Source organism: Erinaceus europaeus, chromosome 11 (assembly GCF_950295315.1).
Source record: "Erinaceus europaeus chromosome 11, mEriEur2.1, whole genome shotgun sequence".
Taxonomy (NCBI): Eukaryota; Metazoa; Chordata; class Mammalia; order Eulipotyphla; family Erinaceidae; genus Erinaceus; species Erinaceus europaeus.
This window is the reverse complement of record NC_080172.1, coordinates 45,031,517-45,054,278: the sequence shown is the minus strand read 5'-3', so window position 1 is coordinate 45,054,278 and position 22,762 is coordinate 45,031,517. Positions and strand designations below refer to the sequence as shown.

Below are 22,762 nucleotides of genomic sequence, written 5' to 3'. Positions count from 1 at the left end.
TTTCCTGTCTTCTTTGTTAGGGGGTGGGGGTAAGGAAACCTTGCCCATTGGGACTGCAGTGTGGATCCCCTAAGTGAAGGTTCACAGATCGTCCCAGTGCTTGGTACAAGAGACACAGAGCCTAGAGGAGGACTAGCTCCTTTTGCTGAGATCCCTGAGCCTATATTCGAAGATGCCTATACTGGCTCATGCCCTGCTCCTCAAAGTCTGCTGTCAACTCAGTCTTTCCAACAAGCCAGGGTCAGAGACTCCCACTCATCGGCAGACTCCCACTCCCTCTTAGCTCAGCAAACTCCTTGTTTGGGCTGTAGATGCAGAAACTTCAGAAAAGGGCTGGTGACATGCCAGACTTACTCCACCAGGACACTTTTCCTTCTGGGACTCCTTCTGGAGAGTGGAAGGGGGCACCTCATTATCTGTTGGAACTAGTGGAAACCAGGAGGGCTAAGTTTTTCCCTTCCCCTCCCTGCCCACCTTCTACCCCCTCTCCACACACACACATGCATGCACACCACACATACACACACACATTGACAGAGGAACTTAAAAGTAGTTTTGTATTTTAATGAAATTTTCTTTATTAGGTTATTGGATATTAATCAACCACCATAAAATAAAATGGAAGTTTCAAAATTGTACACGCCACCAGGCTCTGGGCTAAGAGGAAAGAAAGGTGGAGTTGAGGGGCCAAGGATGGGGGTTTGGCATGGCAACCAGTGTGTGTGTGGGGGGGGGTGATTGATCCAGAGTCTGAGAGAGAGGGCTGGATCATGGTGACAAAGCAGGAATCTGTAGAGGTGAAACTCTCATGTGTAACATTCATCAGAAAATGACCTACCCTGAAATGGGAGTAAGGAAAATCTTCAAAAGCCTTGCAGGTAAGGCTTCCTGCCCCCAGGGAGAAAATGCTGAAAATAATAAGAGGGTAATTATATTCCTCACCCAGTCTTGGCACCAATTTTGTGCTTTAAAAAATAGAGTCTACTGGAAGACTTTTTTTTCTTTTTAAGGAACCTTACAGCAGCTGTTAATAAAACAATTCTTATGGACAAATATATATGCATATATATTAAACATTTTAAACAAATAAAGTCATCTATTGTACCTGTACAGAAATGAACGGAAGTCAGATTCTAAGACAGTTGACTTCAAGATAAAAGTGATGGTGAACGCCATAGCAGAGTGCTGAGGTCTGCTGAGTGGGGCGGGGAGGGGCAGTGGGAAGAGGCACCTCCCTACCAGCTGCTCTCCCCAGCCCCACTCTTCCCCTCCTGTGGCTTTCAATGACTCCTGATGAACTGGGCTATTAGACTTTGTCCGAGGGACAGTAAGTTCATTGGTCCTCTGGGAAGTCAGAGCTTCTGAGGATGCCTGAGGGAAATATTCAGTACAATCAGGCGAGTGAAAGTGAAGCTGAATCCAACAATGAGAACACCAGAGAAGAATAGTCAAATAAAACTATGTGCAAAGATATATAAGCCCAAATGCAAGTGTTAACACAGGGAATTGTCACTGCTCCAGGAGGCAGGTCCCCTGGACACTCTTATTGCATATGAGGCTGATGTTCCCTGAGGGGCCCACATGGGAACTCAGAGTAGGGAGGGACTCCTGGAATATTCATGGCAAGGAACTCAAACAAAGACACCCTCATGCCTAAGTGCAGATACAAGATAGACATGCCTCCCCCCAAAAAAATAGGTGAGGCATATACATCCCAGGGGCAGGTGGATGGAATGCAACAGGACTCTCCAGAGAGAGGTGACCCAAGCAAGGTTTCCTTTCTAAATGGAATAAATAAATGGCTTTTGTTATTGTTAAAAGAATAAATACAGGGTATGTGTGAGGGATACCAATGACTGGGGCTGATGCTGGATGCTCATGTGTCTATAGAAGGTCCAGTTTTGGTTTCTGCCTCAATGTCCCTGGTGAGTTTCTGACCTCCTGAGCTTTGTCCCCAAAGCACAGCCCATTGGACTAGCCCTCATATAAGCACATCTTAGTACCCTAGAATCTGCTCCCCAGGTGCTAGGGTACCTCGTGCTAGCCTGAGAGCAGGTGGGAGATCAGTGGTGGGTTTTCCTAGGTGTGTACTCCAGGAGTCTTTCTCCTTGGAGGGGCTCTGAGACAGCTTGCAGGGGACTTCTGCCAAATCTCATAGTCTGTGTCCAGAGTTGTTTGGGTCCAGCCAGGGATAGCTGGCAGGACAGGGTGGAAGAGTGCAAGGACTTCTGCCCATGACTGAGGACGTGAGTCCAAAGCAGGGGCATGGTCGCTGCCCCAGCAGCAGCTTGTTGAGTTGGCACCAGGTGGCTGTCATGCTGGCAATCTTTGGTGGAATGTCACTGGTAAAGGAGGTAGGCTTTGAGGGAGGCAGGCAGCGGCAGCGTGTGGATGTCCCCCAGGCGCTCCTTCCCCAGGGCCAAACGAACAGAGCGGCGGCACAGATCCATGAGAGGGAGGGGTTCAGCTGCAAAACCAAGGAGAGAGAGATGACACCGTCAGCACAGCTTCAAAAAGCCCCACAAAGATCAAGACCACCACTGACAGCAATATTACCATAGATATCAGTTATTATACTGGGACAGTTGGTAACTCAGGATTTTTCAACTAATCACTGACTGGCAACTTCCTAAGCTTTCCACAAAATTGAACCTGTCTAATAATCCTCACAACAGTTCTAACCTCACAACAGACCACAGGAGATGCACTATCTTACCTCCACTTTACAGATGAGGAAACTAAAGGATAGAGTCAAAGTTAAGGTGACTTAGTGGTAGAGCACAAGGCTTTCCTGTACAAGACCTTGGGTTTGATCCCATACAAACAGGATAGACAAAATAAATAGAACATCATAAATAATGCAGTGGTGCCATGGATTTGTCACTACTACTACTACTATTACTATTATTACTCTGGCTTACAGTGGTGGTGCTAGGGATTCTCTTTCCTTTTTTTTTTTTTCAATTGCTACTAGAGTTATTACTAGGACTCAGTGCCTGCGCTATGAATCCACTATTCCCAGAGGCCATCTTTTACTTGATAGGACAGAGAAATTGGGAGGGGTGGGGTGATAGAAAAGGGGGAGAGAGAGAGATAAAGAGAGAGAGAGAGGGAGAGAAGGCTACTGTGTCGCTGCTTGTTAAGTTTCTCCCTCTGCTGGCAAGGACCAGGGGCTTGATCCTTGGTCAAATGTATGCTCAACTGGATGTACCACTGCCTAACCCTGATAATGATGATGATGATAAACAGATAAAATAAGCAACTCACTCAGGACCACACCACTGGCAGGAGAAGGGGCTAGAACTGGAATTTCTGTTCTTACCCACCAGATAAGCAGCAGCCATCAATTTGTGTGGGTTATGGCACAGCAAATCAGCCCTCCCTAGTACCAGACCATGATGACATTTAGGAAGGGAATCATCTGTGTCACTCCAAAATCTCACAGGTGTTGGCTGGTGTCAGCTCTATTTTATAGCTGAAAACACCAAATTTAAGGCTTTAAGAGGAGGCAACCTCATTTCCTATGGCCAGTTGCAGGAGGCAAGTGGAGGAGTGGATATGGGAAATGTTTTCCGTGGAAAGTTTGGAGAAGTAGTTCTCCTAAACCACAGTAAGATTACTGAGAGCTCTGGCTAGAGGCAGGAAGATGACCTCAATGACTTCTGTCCTTTATGGTCTAGACTTACTCACTGGCTAGGCCAATAAGTTCACCTGCTTATTCTCAGGGACCAGGGTCTCCCTCATCATAAAGTGTTTCACCATGGGAGCCCTAGATATGGTCCCCAATTTCTACACAGCAGCCAAACATTCCACATATCATACCTTCTGCATGGACATCAGTTTTCTCATCTGTCAAAGCAAGGATGTTGTAGACCAGAAAATGTCACTCCAGCTCTTGGCTAGGACACAACTCTTTTTTTTTTTAAAGACTTTTAAAAGGTTTTATTATCTTTATTTATTTATTGAATAGAGACAGCCAGACATTGAGAGAAAGGGAAGAGAGAGAGAGAGACAGAGGCACCTGCAGTCCTGCTTCACCACTTGTGAAGCTTCCCCACTGCAGGTGGGGACCAGGAGCTTGAACTCAGGTCCTTGCACACTAGTGTGAGTGCTCAACTAGGTGCACCACCACCCAACCCTGGACACAACTCTTAAGGAGTGGTCTTCTGCAGGATTTAGTGGGAGAATTTAGCTATACTCCCCTTCCACATTTGAGAGCTCTCTTCCATCTATCTCTCTTCAAGCCAGCCCCTCCCTCTTTCCTCAAGGATCGTGACTTATCTCCAACTTTAAGGCAAAGAGCCTTTCCTGGGTGGCTCCCAGATACTTGAGAAAGCATCAAGAAGCACTGAAGGGGGCCTGTGCACTCTGTGGGTTGTGGGGTGAGGGATAAAAAAGAGTTCCTGTCATCTGCTTTTTGCTAATGGGTTTCAGGTCAATTTGTGAATGGCCTTACCAAGTAATGCATCTTAGGGACAGAGATTACACAAGTGCCTGCTCTAGCTCCCTTACTATGTGGGTGACTGATATAACAGCATGGCACCTGCTGTTGTTGGGCACCTAAGATGTGCCTGAGGGACTGGGCTTTGGAGATGGGGAATTGAGGTCACAGGCCTGGAAGCCAAGAGCTGGATAGACACCCTGGTCCATCCAAATTCTAGTCGGCCTCTACAGGAAACTCCCCAAAGCCCATTGAAATTTATTCAAAGAGGTACAGATCTGTGGCCACCTCTTGTAGACTCTGTTGAAAGCAACTAGGCAGCAGGGGAAGTTTCCTCTGCTTAATAACTTTGGACCACACTGGACAACCTGGTTAGGAGGTAGAGCTATGAAACAATAAGGGATGTGTCCTTTGGACATGTTAGATTATCCAAAATGGGATACAGCAGGGCAGCTAGTAGCTACAGTGAGGTGCTATGAGTCATAAATATGACCAGTACCCCAGGCATCCTATGGAGTCTCAGGGGGCCTCGACTACATAAACAGGTCATCCTTCTACCTTGTGTCCCTGCCCATCTTGATGTTGGCTAAACTCTGAAGCATATAATAGCTTTTCAAAAACTAGGCAAGACTGAGAATGTGTTGGCCACAGAAATAGATGTGGATAATGTACCATGGAAAACATTTGTTTCCTGGATTTTGGTTGGTTGCTTTCAGAACTCAAAAAGGTTTTTCCTTTCTTTACACTTTTCACTGACTTACTTTCCATATGCAGCTCCACCCACAAATCCAGGTGCCAGCTGACATTCCATTAAGGAGGTTCCCCAACAGAGAAGACAATGCTGATTCAAGGAGACTGGCCCCACACCCAAGTCTAGGATGCACATTTACATGATTTACATGAATGAGGCCAAGATGGTGGGTCTGAGAGTGGCAAGGAAATTGGGAAGTGAATAAAGCATGATCTGCGGGAGCAAAAGGTTGAGGAAATGGAAGAGACTATATGTCAACTTCCTCAACTCTAGGAGGAATGCCTACCTCAAAAAGGCAAGGCAGTGGCCTTTCTGGACATGCACAGCCTTAGCAATCCAACCCAGAGTTCTCTTGAAGTTAGATCCTAACCCAACTCAAGACTCCAGAGTCCAGTGGCCCATCGAGTTCATGAACCAATGAGTGAAATTCTGGTCTGTAAGGTCAAGGAAAAGTGCCTCATGCCAGGTCAGGAAGTGCCCCTGATAGGTCAATGTTTCCACCCTTCACACCTCTGTGACTGGCCTAGAACTTACTCTGGAATGCAGCTGACAATGAGAATGCTTCAGGAAATGGATTTCAGGATGTCATGGATAGAGGGACAACATTCAGGGATATGTGTGTATTTTCCCTTTACACTAGTTAGAATAATAATAATAATAATACTGAAAAACACAACCTCAGCTCCTGATGGTTTCCCATACAAGTCCAGATCCTCTGTTCTCTTGAGTCTTAGCCAAGGATCCAGGGACCTAGAATAAGCCCTCACTCCACTCCCAATCTGTCTCCCCAGAAGGAAACCCCTTCAGTACTGTGTATCAGTCTTTCCAACCATGAGGAACTTCTCCAGAGTCCAACTTGAATGAGTAAAGAGCTGCCATCAGGTGAAACTTCCTAGGGAAGGAATTGAGCCTTCTTAGCAAGACCATCACACTCACAAATTACACCAAAATTATCTGGGAGCTGAAGAAAGGAAGACTTGTCAATACTTAGCCATAGGGAAGACACTTCCCCAGTGGGAGGTAGTTGAAAGCAACAGGGGTATGGAGGACCCATACATCAGTAATTTCCTCAGAGTGATAGCCAGCAAGACCACCTGGGCTCAGACTGTGACATTTTGGAAACAGGCCACACTGAAGTAAATGAACTCAGACTATAATGGTAGGTGTCCTAATGAGGAGAGAGGACACAGGAGAAGCCACTGATGGTTGAGATAGAGATTGATACCTCTACAAACCAAGGATACCAAGTATGTACGAGTAGCCACCAGGAGTCAGGGGAGAGGCCAACGATACCCCTCCTAATGACAATTTGGTTTTGGATATCTGGTCTTCTGAATGGAGAGGAAACACATTTCTGACATTTTAAACTGTCCAATTGGTAATCTCATATTCTAGTAGCCCCAGGAAACAGTTATTCCTCACCTTGTCATTTTCTTGGGCTTTGACTCTACCACCTCACCTCAGATTCATGTTTGGTCATTGATGATGAACTCCCTACCCAAGCTGATGAACAATCCTCAGCCATCAACATATTTGACATGACATCACTCTGTACTTCTTAAAGTCCTTCCTTTGCTTGGTGACCAAGACATGAATCTCCTCTCTAACTCTAATACTTCTTCCATCCATCCACAGACCCATCTACTCATCCATTTACCCATATAGTTGCCCATTCTTTCTTTCTTAAGTCACTGTCAACTAGAGTTCTTTAACCAGAGGCAGGCAAAAGTCACTTCTGGGGATCTGAGTATGCTGGAATATGAACTCAAAGGCATTTTAAATGCTGACTACATGTTAAACTCTTGGTCCAGTCCAGCCAGGAAGTTAGAGACATAGAGAAGCCAGGGACATTACTATCTTAGACACTAAAGAAGTAACTTACGGTCAAGTCCATTCAAGTAGCACATGCGGATCTCACAGTGGCCCCAGACAGCACTCACTACAGGATACAATTTTTTGCCCTTGAGTCCCCGAAAAGCCACTCCCATGTACTGTCCATCCACAATAAAGCTCAGGGTCCCATCGTCCATATCCAGGGCTACCAGGAAGGAGTCAGGGACAATGAATGTCTCATCCGGCTCCAGAAAGGCCGGGTATGTTTTACTTGGCTGGTTCTTGCCATCATGGTAGAGCCGGTTGCGTCCCAAGTCCCAGCCCCAGGATTCATGGTTATTTCCCACAAGGGTTGTGTACCCCACTGAGTGCAGGGGGGCATCTGCTGTTGCCACTCCCACCACGGCATGAGTGCCCCGCTGCCTCATGGCCCACGTGATCTGCCACACATGCAGCCCTTGTGTATACCCAACTTTTCCCCTGATGGCATCTGTGCTCTGGGCCACTGGATGCCGGTGAAAGATGAGCTTGTCATCTTCCTTCACGAAGACATTGAGTGAACGGTCATTGTTGTTCCACGAGTGGTGCAGCTGGATATCATAGGACACGGGGGGCATGTCCAATAGCAGGTCCAGCCGGGTGGGCTTGCAGTAGTCCAGGTCCTGGAGCTCCTGTTTCAAGGGCCGGTACAAGGGGTCCCTCATGTCCACAGTCTTGATACCTCCGGTGACCTTCTGACCCATGTTTACCTCCTGTTTCTCCTTTCTGATGACTCCAAGGAAAACTCATCAACCTTGAAGCCTCTCCTCCAGGCTCTGGATCAGGACCAGACAGAACTCCAGGGGGCACGTTACTAGGCAACCCCTGTGCGTCTTAGAGTGATCAGAATCCACACAGTCAGAACTGCCTAGTACACAGAAAGAAAAACAGGAGGCTGGTGAACAGGAGTGAGGGGAGAAGAGTAAGGCATCTGCTCACTAAAGCACCAGGTTTAAAAAAAAAAAAAAAACAGTCAAAGTACACAGACACATCCCAGCAGCCTAACTTTGAGGCTCCTGTCACACTGGCTGTAGGGCAAGCATAGAAAAACACCCCACTTTGTCCCCATGGTTACGTCATTATAAAAGAGTGGGCCCATCCACCTTGTAGGCTGTGTGGATATATCAGATACACTGGTTGAAACACATCACCCAGTCCTGGTTTCTCAGAGCAGGAGGCCAAGCTGGCATGGATTTTGATATCAGTTATAATGCTTGGGCCTTTTCCTTGGTCTGCACAAAGGAACCCTTACTTCCCTTGCTGCTCATTTGAGGTGCAGGGAAAGTCCTGAGAAGCAGCTGTTTGAGATACCAGCTCCCAGCTCCTCTCCCTACTCTAGAAAAACTGCCTTGCTCAGAGGGGGTCCCTGGTGCTAGTAGAAGGGCTTAAATTGAAGGGTCTGTGTTATCTGCATTTGACTGGGAGGCCCTATAGGCCTAAGACTGCTACTAGCTCCCCATCAGGTCCTGAGTCTCAACTCAACTTGATCGCCAGCACTGCACTTCCTAAGATCCCTGGGCTGGCTCCCAGTCAGTGGTCATAGACCGTCACTCCCAGCACTAGCTGGTTATAGACAAACACTTAAATGACCACAGCTTGCTCCTGCTTACACTCTTCAACTGACTGCTAGGGTTTGGCCCATCAGATCCCAACCAGGCAGAAATCTTGCTTCATTCCAAGATAACAAGATGCTTCATTCCCCTCTGGTTTCCCTAGCCTTTCTGGGCCCCAAGAGGGGGACTAGGAGTATAGGGTCTAATATGGCCATCCTGCCATTTCTGTCCTCACGGTCTATCTGGGAAAATGACACATCATTTAGGTCTCTCTCTCTCTCTCTCTCTCCCTTTCTGTCTTATCCTCTATCTCTTTCTTCCTTCCTTTGCCACCAAGGTTATTACTGGGGCTTGGTGCTTAGACCATGAATGCACTTACCCTAGCAGTCATGTTTTATTCCTAGATATATATATATATATATATATATATATATATATATATATATATATATATAATTTTTATTTATAAAAAGGAAACACTGACAAAACCCATAGGATAAGAGGGGTACAACTCCAACACAGTTAACACCACCAGAACTCCATATCCCATACCATTCCTGTTTATCCCTCTGGGAACATGGATCAAAGGACATTATGGGATGCAGAAGGTGGGAGGTCTGGCTTCTGTAATTGCTTCCCTGCTGAACATGGGCATTGACAGGCCAATCAATACTCCCAGCTTGTCTCTCTCTTTCCCTGGTGAGGCAGAACTCTGGGGAAGTGGGGCTTCAGGATACATTGGTGGGGTCATCTGCCCATGCATTTGCTGATCCCAACCTAATCAATGCAATGAGTACCACCGCAGCATGCTTCACTTCAGACTGTGCCCAGAGACGTCAAGTGTGGAATGTCAACCCTTCAGCCTCATTACTTGGATGAGATCTTTCCTTTCATAAGATTCGCTAATTCCATTTCAGGTGGTTCACTTCCTAACAAAGTCCCAAAACCTAGATATAGAACAGGTCCCATGAGATAGGACATATGTTCACATGTATCCATAAATTAGAGCAAATATATATACCTGAAAGCAAAAGTACACAATAGTCTGAGTGAGTCAGTATATGCAGCAAGCAAGTAGAAAGACCTAAAAAGACACCATAAAGTTCATAATGAAATAGTGTCTACTTAGACTTAAATACCCTCCTCACCTACTTCCTACTACACTTTGCTCAGTCACTCCAAAGCTAACCTTATCAAAGTAAGTACTACAAAAGCTGAATAAGGATAAGAGACTGGCATACTTTAATGATGACTCTTCAGTCACTATGAGGCCACTCCATCAGCTGGGGCCCTATTCGAGGAGTCCTGAGATTCCCAAACAGACATGATGGGCCTAGACCTTGAATAAATCCCTCTCCCCAATGTTACCGGTCATCTCTATCAAGAACAGCACAATAGACCCCTCTGTGGGCCCCCATAGGTAAAGAATGTTCCATCCTCCGGAGGGAGGCTGGACAACATACTCTAATCTTCCACATGAGGAAGATTGGTCCTGATACTGGGGCAGCTTGGAATGTTCCTACTCATGACCACAAAATGTGAGCTCAGATCTACAGGGATGCAGAGGTCACATAGGCTCCTAAGCTGATTATGGGCCCCAGATCAGATCAAATCACCGGAGTTTACAGTCAACAACATTTATACACCGTTTCCATATTTGGGAGCTACTCTCTTCCCTGATCCAGCTTTCTGGTCCTTTTCCCAACCAATAACATTATCTCCCCAGACAATAACTTGAGTCCATCTGCATATCAGATGCCTTTTCTTTTTATAGGAAAGACAGGCATTGGAGTGGCTGGGAGAGAGAGAGAGAGAGAGAGAGACCTGCAGTACTTGCTTCATCCCTCATGAAGCTTCTTCCTACAGGTGGGGATCAGGGGATTGAATCCAGGTTCTTGAACACTGTATTGTGTGCACTCAATTAGATGTATAACTGCCTAGCTTTTATTTGGGTTTCCTGAGCCTTGCTTTCTGCCTCTCCTACCTAAAGAAGGAACTCTTTGCTGCTTATATTAGGGGCCAGGGTCTGAACAGACATGGGAGAATGCAGCTAGCTCCTGGGGAAATAAACAGTTAAACAACTGTGCAGGGAGAGTAGGCACAGGCCTCAAGTGCCTGGCTTCACAGAAAAGTGCTGAGAAGTACAAGGTGCCTGGGAGAAGTGAACACAAAGGTCAGTGTGGAGGTGCAGTGCTGCTTGCTGTCAGGTAAAGTAGGGAAGGACAGCCCATGAAGAGAGGGAAGGGTATACACAGTGGACAACACTGCAGGGTTATTCAGAAGACTTGGATCTGCTCCCTTTTAGGAGATGGTCTTCAGGTGACCAGGCCCTGAAAGTGTGTGGTAACACTTAACCACTCATGTCTCCTCCTCTTTCTAGTGTTCCTCAAGGCACAGTCATTATCTCAGATACAAATTATAAGAAGCCCTTATATCAAATGAATGCAAAGTTGGTTTAGAGATGACTTGTCCCTCTGTACCTGGGGATCACCCTGGCTCCAGAAAGCTCTGTGGACCTCATTATCTCACATCCTAGAGCTCCTAGAAGTCTCAATTGCAAGCTTTCAGGTCTATCAGAAGAAAAACCATCAAAATCTCCAGAACTCCTTCCATGGCCCTTGGGGAGAGTGGGGGTTATCACAAGGTCCTCATGTTCTTATCCTTCTGGACCTCCATGTTGAGATGGGGGCTTCTTTCTGGACTTGAACCATATTATCTCCAGTGAAGGAAGTCCCTGGGAGGCTAGGGTTATGGACAGGAGAGGCAGAGAAAGGTGCTGGTAGCATCACAGGGTGACTCTCTCCCAGGGCATACTAGAGTGCAGCCAGATGTGGAGCACCTTCTATGCTGCTGCTGCTGGATTTTCCTGCTATTTGAGTTGCCTCTGACGTAGTCAATTGCTGTGACAACTCTAAGATCCCTTTTGATTCGCCTGTCCCCATGACCCTATATCTAGGCTAAAGTTAAGGCTGAAACTTCCTTCTTGCTGACTCCATGTGGGTCATGCTCAGCTCTCAGCTTGCTATGAGAAGCTGCTGAAGCCATCTAGTCACACATTCCCCCCCCACACACACATTATTTATTTATTTCCAGAGCACTGCTAAGCTCTGGTTTATGGTCATGCTTGGGATTAAACCTGGGGCCAGGAGCCTCAGAGCCTCAGTTAGGAGAATCTTTTGAATAACCATTATGCTATCTCACCTGCCCTTCTTCTATGGATTTGAAGTTTTGCTATGGAGATCTGTTCTGCAGGCCCTCTAGGAGCAAGATTTGCCACTTACCCACCCCCCCACCCCTGGCTCCCGTTAGCTACCCTTGGCACCTCTCTGATTCCTCAGTGAGATAGCCCTGATCATCCAGGATGCAACTGAGACTTGATCCTGGCAAAGCCAAGTAGGCATTTTCACTTTTGCTTTTGTTTTTATTTTTGTTTTCTATGTACTGAACAAAGATCTAGTCTTCCAGGTCACTGGGCCTGGCAGAACAAATGGATGTTGTCTTGGGGCCAAGGCCCACGTGCTTGTATGCTGAGTTAAAGCAGGTCAAGTACAAGGTCACTTCTTAGCAAGAAGTTGTTAAAACTTTCCTGTAACTGGCCAGACCTTAACTATCACAGGCTTTTCAAATAGTATGCAAATAGCTAGAAGTGGTAACACTCTATTACTTTACTTACAAAGACAAACAGTACATGGGATTTGGCCCAGTGTCCTTAGTTTTCTGACCCCTATTCTAAATCTAAGATTTGATGACACCACCACCAAAGTATGGGTTGTGGGTAGCAATGTACAGATGCCCAGAGTTTGCCAGTTCTGGAGATGGCTAGCTGAGTTCCCCAGCTCTCATTCCCACACAGGAAAAGCAAAGTCACAGAAGTGGGGAGAGTGTAACTGTATATTCCCACTTGAGGATGGAAATAGGAACTTTGGAGACACATGGTCCTGCTGCTGCCACTAGCCTCCAGGTACACACACATACATTTAGAGCAAACACTGTGGCAACATCCAAGTGAACGAACTGGACAGAGACGTACAGGCCTAGGAGGTGCCCCAATCATGGCTACCCCTATCTCCATGTTCTTAGTGGGACTGTGTGCAGTGAAAGTCACCAAACAAGGCTTAGAAATGCCATGTGTGGGCTGTCAAAATAGCTCACGTGGACAGTGTGCTGCTTTGCTATCATCTACAGAAAGGTGTGAGTGGTTATCTGTCTGAGATAGAAAGACTCCATCAAATCGATGGGGTTTACAGTCAACAATATTTATACCCCTTTCCCATATTAGGGAGCTACTCTTTTTCCTGATCCACCTTTCTGGTCCTTTTCCAGACATGACATCATCTCCCCAGACAATAACTTGGATCCATCTGTATATCAGATTTCAGGCTCAGGGGAAAAAAAAAAAACTCATATAGCCACAGGCCCTTTGGAATATAATTAAAATATGCCTAGTAGCTATCTACAAAATGGAGGACCCCCCCCAACTTTTCACCTGCACTTTAGGTCCATGATTGTTCAACAATTTTTTTGACTTTGTATGTTAATTCTCTTTTCAGCCACCAGGTTCCAGATGCTAGCATGATGCTGACCAGACTTCCCTGGACAGATGACCCCACCAATGTGTCCTGGAGCTCTGCTTCTCCAGAACCCCACCCCACTAGAGAAAGATAGAGGCAGACTGGGAGTATGGATTGACCAGTCAACACCCATGTTCAGTGGGAAAGCAATTACAGAAGCCAGACCTTCAACCTTCTGCAACCCACAATGACCTTGGGTCCATACTACCAGAGGGATAAAGAATAGGAAAGCTATCAGGGGAGGGAATGGGATACAGAGATCTGGTGGTGGGAATTGTGTGGAGTTGTACCCCTCTTTCCTATGGTTTTTTCAATGTTTCCTTTTTATAAAAATAAATAAATAAATAAATAAATAAAATTTTTAAAAAATAGAAAGACTGCAACCACAAACAAGGTCAGTGCACAGGTGCCACAGCATAGTTATCAAGATGCAAAACATTCATCAATAACCCAGCCACCATTCCTCCAGCTCTCACTCCTGGAGTACTACAGTTCTGTGCAGGGGATAGGCACACTACGAGCTCCACCAGCCTTGGAGGGAAGCATTGGAGACTAGCATGTAAAGTCACTACCTACAAATGTAAAGTGAACATGGACAGTGTGCCAATGCACTTAAAAAACTAATTGTAGATCAACAGGTAGAGTGGTATCTCACTTCTGTAGAAAGATTATTTTATTTTATTTTTTACCAGAGCACTCTTCAGCTCTGGCTTCTGGTGGTGTGGATGATTGAACCTGGGACTTCAGAGCCTCAGGCAGGAGAGTCTCTTTGCATAAACCATTATGCTATCTATCCCCACACCTAGCAAGGAGAATTTTAAAGAGTTCTACCTGTATGTATTTTCTGTTCATAGGCCTAGAGAAAGGTTGAGAAGAATATGCACCAAACATTTCACAGCAGTTTAACTTACGTGTGTGTGTGTGTGTGTGTGTGTGTGTGTGTGTGTGTGTGTGTGTGTGTGTCTGGGCAGGGAGGAGATGGTGGTAGAGGAAGGAAAGACCCCTTCACTTTAGGCATTTTTTTCAATCTGAATTTTTTAATGTACAAGTACAATGTACAAGTCCTACTTGTGCAACATAGTTTTTTTTTATGCTCCACAGAGAAAATAAAAAGCTGAACATACTGATTTAATGGACTCCATTCACAAGAACAAGTTGTCCCCAGAGCAATCCTTAAAGGCTTTCCATGTGTCACATATTATAAAACAAGCACATTTGAGGTTATATGCTTAGTTTACCCACAAAAATACACAAGACAGATCCGTGGCCTGAAGAAGGGCATTTGAAACAAAGGACAAGCATTCCTGGGATCAGCTCTGGGGCCACTCCAAAAAGGGACATTCTTTCTACACTGACTTCTCCAATGACTTACATTTAGTTTCTTTTCTTTCTCTCTTTCTTTATGCAAATGAGTATTTTTATTAGTAATTTAATAATGATCAACAATAATGTGGAATAAGAGAGGTACAATTCCATACAATTCCCATCACCAGAGTTCCACATCCCATTCTCTCCATTGGAAGTTTCCCTATTCTTTATCCCTCTAGGAATATGGACCAAAGATTTTTATGGGGTGCAGAAGGCGGAAGGTCTGGCTTCTATAATTGCTTTTCCACTAGACATTGGCATTGACAGATCAATCTATATCCCCAGACTGTTTCTATCTTTCCCTAGTGGGGTAGTTGCTCTGGAGAGGTGGTTGACGCTGAGGAATTATTCTGATGCAGTTTGCGCCCCCAGGTTTTACCACACCCCGCGAAATCTTAGCAGTGCCCCCTTCAACCAATCCTGGCCCCACATGTCACCCCTGGTTGTCGCCCAATAAAAGCCCCCTCATCCCCCCCCCCCCCGCTCTCTCTGGGCTCTTGGCTCCCCCCCCCCCCTCGGCCCCTTCGGCTCTCAGATCTCTCGCGCTTCTCTCGCCCCGTGGTCAGGTAGTGGGGACGGCCATTGTCGGCTGACTCCATGTGGCCTGAGCCACCCCCCCATCCTATAATAAAGATTTGTGCACCCCACTTGCTCTGGACTTCCTCTCTCTTCTCCGCGGTGCAGCCCGACACCTGACCACCACCACAACAACAGGTGGTATTCCAGGAAACATTGGTGAGGTCATCTATCCAGGGAGGTCAGGAAGGATCCTGATAGTATCTGCAACTTGGTGGCTGAAAACTATTAATATAAAGCAGAAAATTTGTTTAATAATCAGGATCCTAAAGGTAAGAATAGAGCAGATGAAATTTGGGGTCTCCATTTTGGAAAAAGCTAGAAAGTCTATTTTAGGTATATTCCAAAAGGGGCCCATGACTTTATTAATTTTTGCCTGAGCCCAACACCTAACTTGAAGGTGGGTTAAAGGTATTGTCTGGTGAGATGGTGTCAAAGTTAGAAATAGGACTAGAAAGCTGGATCAGGGTAGAGAGTAGCTCCCAAATATGGGAAAAGCATATAAATACCATTAACTGTAAACTCCATCGATCTGACCTAAGGCCCATGTCTTATATGGCCATCTTGCCCAGTCTTCTGCTCATCCCCCCCCAAACCCCCAGGAGACAGAAGAATTGTCTGGGAGAGCAGGCAGTGAGAGTGGAGATGGGAAAACATTCACCTGGGATGACTGTTTCCCTGTTTAGAACTCTGTGTTGGCTCTTTAATTGAAGTTATCCTTCTGTGGGTATCTTCCCTACTTTAGTTACAGCACTTTGGGAGCCAAATCCACTAACCATGGATTCCCACCTCTACTCAAAAGGATCCTTTTGTTTTAGGGAGAGATAGACCTCTAGCCTGCAATTCCTCCTTTGGAGATGCAGCAGCCAAGACCTGTGGCAGATGGGTGGGGTGTGGGTGGAGAGCCAGGAGACACAGCTGAAGCCACAGGAGAGTAGCAGGCACACACTCACCTCCTTTCAGCTCATTCCCCCTCCTCGTTTGATTGACCCCCAGAACAGTAAAACCATTGTTCAGACCCAAGATGGGGAAAGAATGAAATTCAGAATGTGGAACAAGGTGACCTATTTAAATAAAACCTCTTTTCACCTGAAGATCAAATAAGCTCCCTCCTTCCACCTCCCCACCTCACACAGAGGGCTGTCAGGCAGTTGCAGCCTGGGATTTTCTAAGAGCAGCATGCCCCAAGGAGCAATCTGTTATTATATCAGAATGCAGCCTCTGCACTCCACTCAGGTGCAGCTCAGCCCAGCCTGCTAATTAGGGGTCTGCACTCCTGTGAATGCCAGCTGGGGAACTTGCTCCAGTGAGGGGTGAGGGGGTTGCCCAGAGAGGGGGGTGGTGGTGGTGTACTCTGTGCAGGTCTGAATGTGGAACCCCAGCAATGGTGAATAAGTGCTCTGTGGTCACAAATGCCCCCCTCTCTCCACCTGCCCACTGGAGGGTTGGTGTCCCAGAAGACCCAGCAGGGCTCCACACAAATCCCTATCTCACACAAACCTAAAACCAAGTCTCTGGCCCTAGAATCCACAGAAGTTAGCGGACCCTTCTGGAAAATTCTGATGAGTGAATTTGGAGAGAAAAATCCCACACAGTCCAAAGTTCTAGCCTTTGATCTCAAAAACCCAGAAGTACACCTGCTGTCAACACCTACAGAAGGCCCCAGATTACTAACACGGCACTTTCAGAATAGGCTCAAGTCAGTTGGGCCATGCCCCTGGGAAATCAGCCTTACATTCATACAGAGACTAAAACTTCAAACAGAAAAGGCACAGCTGACACCTTGTCAAGTCATGTCAGTGGCAGCAGCCTAGGCTTGGTTCAGACAAGAAGTCCTGCTCTGAGAGGGACTGAGGTGACATCCACAGCTTTGAGGGAATCTGAATTGCATGCCCCTTTCCATCACCTGGCCTGGGGATGTCATATCTGTCACACTGGGCCTGTCTAGTCCAAGAGGGGGCCTTTGAAAGGGGCAATAAAGAGCCAGCAAAATAACTTTTGAATAATGTGGTGTTTTGTCAGGTACACAACCCAGGTTCAAGCTCTGTGCTGTAGTCTCAGTGCCTCTCTCTCTCTCTCTCTCTCTCTCTCTCTCTCTCCTCTCTCTCTCTCTCCCTCTCTCCTTTATCTCTGTAAAAGAAAAAAGAAAGGAACAGGACCTGGAACAGCGGCATGCTTGCCTCCTTGGGGAGAGACCATGGGTGCCCAAGGGAAAAGATTGGGAAGCAGATGCTGGACTTTCTTTGTCCCTTTGGATCTTGACTAGGGACAGAACCCCTCCCTCCCACTCTCCTCTGGTGGGACTGGGAAGCCCCAGAAAGTTCTCTCTGGGGACCAGGCAGCAGCACACCCAATTGAGCACACACATTGCTGTGAGCAGGGACCCAGGTTTTAGCCCCTGCTCTCTGCCTGAAAAGGGGATACTTCATGAATGGTGAAGCATGTCTGCAGGTGTCTATCTTTCTCTTTCTATCTCTATCTTCCCTTTATCTCTCAATTTCTATTATATCAAATAAAATAGAAGAGAAAAAAAGGAAAAAGAGCCAACAGAAGTGGTGGATTTGTCAAGCTCACACTGAGCTCCAGCAATAACCCTGGTGAAAATTAAGAAAGAAAGAAAGAGAGAAAGAGAGAAAAAGAAAGAAAGAAAGAAAGAAAGAAAGAAAGAAAGAAAGGAAGGAAGGAAGGAAAAGAAAGGCAGGAAGGAAGGAAGGAAGAAGGAAAGAAAGAAAGAAAGAAAGAAAGAAAGAAAGAAAGAAAGAAAGAAAGATTCCTCTGATGCTAAGAAACATGAGATGAGGGGTGCTAGGGAGGTTACACCAGGAATAGAAAGCCCTAGGCCTCTTGTGGGACTCTTGCTGCTGATTCACTGAAGAGGGGAGTGACCTAGAGGAATGGGAGGCCAAGTTGGAGCCAGGATGCTCACCTCCTCCAGTGAGAAGTACCAACTGAGCCAAGGCCTTCTGAGAGAGGGGCCTAGGGTCACCTCCTGACTCTTCAGTGAGAAGAGAAGGGAGAAGAAAGAGACGCAAGGTCTAAGGAATAACTTCAGAGATGTGAGGGAACTGATGCTTCAAGATAGAGGACCATACCTAAGAAACCAAGTTCAAACCCAGGTCTCCACTTGTAGATGGGGAGAAACTTCACGAGTGGTGAGGTAGTGCTCTATCTCCCCCTCCCTCCTCAATTTCTCTCTGTCTTATGAAATAAAAGAAAGAAAGGGGGAAAAATAGCCACTACTATGGTAGATTCATGGTGCAGACACTGAGCTCCAGCATTGATGCTGGTGAGGAAAGAAAGGAAAAAAAAAGGAAGAGAGAAAGAATAGAGGTTCCTGATGAGCCTCCCACAAGTTGCCTGTAAATACATAATCCCTTTAGAATAAGTACAGGGATGGAAGCCCCATAAAATGTCTACAGGGAGAAGAGGGTATACACATGTTTTCTTGTAACTAGGTTACAAAAGTGGTTCTCAAAGTGGGATACTAGTCTAGCAGCAGTCTTATCTGGGAACCTGTTAGTGATGCAAATATTTAGACCCTACTTCTAACCTACTGCATCAGAAAGTCTGGGGGTTCTGTAGGCATTAGCAAGTAGGCATACTTGCTAATGAGTCCTCTGGATATTTAGGAGGCTGCTGGTTTAATGGAATTATAATTCAACATTTAAGAATTTCAAACCCATATTAAATGAGAACTGCCAGGCTTGGATTTACACTCAGAGTTTCAAAAGACTACTTGATCTGTCTTGCTTAGAGAGATCTCAAAGGCTAGATCAGCTCATAAGCAATCTCAAGACAGAAACGAAAATTTACAAGTTATTGTCCTACCTCCACAATCCTAGTATATATACCAGTGTAGATACAGGGACAGTTCACTCAGAACAAAGGACTACACTACACACGAGGCTCCACATTGTGCTTTTTTTCCAAGTCACAATATATTAAGAGTCAGTATATTTATTAGTCAAGTATATGTATTCCATTATAATTGTTATGTGAGAGAAAGAGGCAGGTGGGCCAGAAGACTGTTCTATCATTTCTGATATTCTATTTGTTTCTGTCTTTCTTAATTCTGTGCTATGCCACAAACCAAATACCAGGGCTAGACTCATGCCAGTCATATGCTCTATTGCTGAGCTATATGCCCCCATGCCATCTTCATCATAGTCTTTGTAACTTTCTCTGACAGGTAAATGAAATTCAAGCAGTTTGTCAAGATTACCTTTCATCAACTCTTAGACGTCAGGTTCCCCCATCCCATCAATCACTTAAAATTAAAAAAAAAATTTTTTTTTCATTAAGGTTTCACTAAAGTGTCACACTGGAGTGAGTCCACTGCTCTCAGCAAACTCTTTTATCCTCCCAAGACATAGGGCGAGGAACAGAGAGGGCAAGAGAAACAACAGAACACTGTTCTGCAACTCATGAAGCTTCCCCTTTGCATGTGTTCCTATGTGGTGGCTAGACTGTTGAATCTGGGTCCTCACACATGGCAAAGTGTTTGTTCTACTGGGTCAATCATCTCCTTCTCCTAGTCACTGAGCACTTTTAGTAGACAAAAATGCCAAAGTGACCTCCATCATGGTTGTTTTTTTTTAATTTTTTTTTAATTTTATTTATTTATTTTCCCTTTTGTTGCCCTTGTTGTCTTTTTTTATTGTTGTTGTAGTTATTATTGTTGTTATTGATGTGGTTGTTATTGGATAGGACAGAGAGAAATGGAGAAAGGAGGGGAAGACAGAGGGGGGAGATAAAGATAGACACCTGCAGACCTGCTTCACCGCCTGTGAAGCGACTCCCCTGCAGGTGGGGAGCCGGAGGCTGGAACCCGGATCCTTACGCCGGTCCTTGCGCTTTGCGCCACCTGCGCTTAACCCACTGCGCTACCGCCCGACTCCCTTTTTTTAAATCTTTTGACAAGCTGGAGGCATTCAGGAGTTCCTGGATAGTGGTTATCCACTAGACTGGCAGTAGAATCTGGAAAGAATTTGAAGTCTTCAACTTTGGAAAGAATTCTAAAAGGAGTGGGACAGCATAATTCCTACTGCTCCTTAATTACCATTCCTCATGTAAGACTTCACAGACCTCAACAAGAATCCAAGGGAGATAAGTCACTGAAAGATCTTCCCCCAAATCCACCTGAAGGAGATGGGAATGGCATTGGGGGCAGAGCCTTGAATCACAGAGCCTGCAAAGACCTGGCCATGGGACCAGGTTTGTGTAGCAGAGTTACACACAAGGATTCGGCTAATGATATTCAGATTCAGGGAGTCAAGAGTCTTCAAAAGTTGGGTTGCTACAATCCAGTTCTCTATACTCAATACTGTGCCCCTCCACACACACACACACAAAAAAAATAAACAAATTTCAGGTGAGTGGTCCTAGTTGTCTCAAGACAGCCCCTGTAGATCAATGTATTCCTGCATCTCCATGCCTTCACACAGAATATGGTCTGGGGAAGGAACAGCTAATACACATGCTTCCACAGGCCTGAGGATAAAGACATGGAAGAACCTGCAACATGCAGCTCCTTCCACAAGGCATACAGCTCTTGCCCACTCTGGGAATGGGTGGAAGAGGAGAAAGACTAACTAGAATACCCCACCCTTCCTCAGGTCAGAGGCCTCCTTGAGCACACACCAGATTGGCAGAGGTCCCACTCTGTGACATACTAGGAAACCACCCCAGGCACCCTGAGCCTGCCTGATCCTCTGTTAATAATTCTGGTTTCTGCTGCCAGCTATGATACCACACAGCAGGACTTCAGCCAAGCCAGGAGCGCTCCCAGCTCAGGCATACTCTAGTGCACTCACTGACACAAGAAAACTTGTTTTGATAGGTTGAGTTTCTGGGTTCTCATAAGGGTGGCTGCTCAGAGACACAGTCTTCTAGAATCACCAGTGTTTTTAAAAAATAATTACTTAATTAATTTTTTATTAGTGATTCGAATATTAAGGTCTTCTCCCTTTTTTGTTTTGTGAGTCTGGCTAAAGGTTTGTTGATTTTGTTAACTTGTTTGAAGAACCAACATTTAGCTTTGTTGATCTTTTGTATAGTTTTCTTATTTTCAATGTTGTTAATTTATTTCTGCCCTAACTTTAATTATTTCAGTCCTTCTGGTTGTTTTAGGGTCCCTTTTCCTTCTTCTTCTAAGTCTTTAAGGTGTGCAATCTGGTTGTTCATTTGAGCTTTTTCTTGTTTCCTAATGTGTGCTTGTATGGCTACGAACTTCTCTCTCAGTATTGCCTTAGTTGTATCCCAAATATTTTGATATCTCCTGTCTTCATTTTCATTGAACTCTCAAAATATTTTGATTTCTTCCTTAATGTCCTCTTTGAACCATTAGTTGTTAAGTAGTGTACTGTTGAGTTTCATATTTTGGGCCTTTCACTCATTTTTTGTTCATTGTTGAGTGTTAATTTAATTCCATTTTGTTCTGAGAAGATGCTTAGGATGATTTCAGTGCTCTTGAATTTGCTGATCCTGTCTTTGTGGCCTAACCTATGGTGTTCCCTTGAGAATGACCCATATGGACTTGAATGGAATGTGTATTCCAGGGGGTTGGGCAGTAGCGCAGCGGGTTAAGTGCACATGGCGTAAAGCACAAGGACTGGGGCAAGGATCCTGGTTCAAACCCCCAGCTCCCCACATGCAGGGGAGTCACTTCACAGGTGGTGGAGCAGGTCTGCAGGTGTCTATCTTTCTCTCCCCCTCTCTTTCTTCCTCTCCCCTCTCCATTTCTCTCTGTCCTATCCAACAACAATGACATCAATAATAGCGATAATAGTAACTGCAATGACAAAACCACCAGGGCAACAAAAAGGGAAAAAATGGCCTCCAGGAGCAGTTTCATGGTGCAGGCACCGAGCCCCATCAATAATCCTGGAGGCAAAAAAAAAAAAAAAAGCTAAAAAAAAAAAAGAATGAGTATTCCAGTTTATTGGGGTGAATGACTCTGAAAATGTCCAATGGTTCTAGTTTATTTATCTCATTTAGCTCCCCATGTCTTTATTGATTTTCTGCCTGGATGACATGTCAAGTTGATAGAATGGAGTGTTGAAATCCCCTACTATTACTGTGTTGCTGTTAATATATAGCTGTAGCTCTTTCAGTAGGTATTTGATATATTTAGATGGCCTCTCATTGGGTGCATAGATGTTAATAACTGTTAAATCCTCTTGACTGACTGATCCTCTGAGCATTAAGTAATGTCCATCCTTATTATTTTTAAACTTTATTTATTTTAAGGAAGGTCTATCATGTCATATATAAGAATAGCTGTTCCTGTCCTTTTTGTGGCCCATTGGTTTGTATGATAATTTTCCATCCTTTCACTTTGAGTCTGTGTTTGTCTTGTTGAATTAGGTGGGATTCCTGCAGACAGTATATAGTTGGGTTGTGTTTTCTTATCCATCTTCCTACTCTGTGCCTTTTAATAGGTGAATTAGGCCATTGAAATTTATTGACCTTATAGACTGAAGAATTTTAATGCCATTATTGTAGATTTTTAAAGTGTTCTGATATATGGTATATTTATTGTTTATAGGAGACCTTTCAGAACTTCTTTCAGGAAAAGCTTTGGTGATAGTTGATTCCTTCAACTCTTGCTTGTCTGAGAAAGTTTTTTATG

The 22,762-nt window shown here is 45.2% G+C and overlaps 1 protein-coding gene across 4 annotated transcripts in view; it reads right to left on the bottom strand.

The window, feature by feature from the left end:
* Positions 1-553: 553 nt before the first annotated feature.
* The window catches only part of SPSB1 (splA/ryanodine receptor domain and SOCS box containing 1), a 63,421-nt gene continuing 41,212 nt past the window's right edge, over positions 554-22,762 (bottom strand). For 3 of the 4 annotated variants that reach the window (XM_060201425.1, XM_007534157.3, XM_060201424.1), the window contains 2 exons: positions 7,075-7,932; positions 554-2,467 (listed from right to left, as the gene is read on the bottom strand). In XM_060201425.1, the coding sequence (XP_060057408.1) occupies positions 2,340-2,467; positions 7,075-7,768 (822 nt within the window). In that variant the 5' untranslated portion in view covers positions 7,769-7,932 and the 3' untranslated portion in view covers positions 554-2,339. Of the gene's footprint in view, positions 2,468-7,074; positions 7,933-15,199; positions 15,358-22,762 lie in introns of all 4 variants that reach the window. The other variant, XM_060201426.1, reaches the window with a different exon arrangement.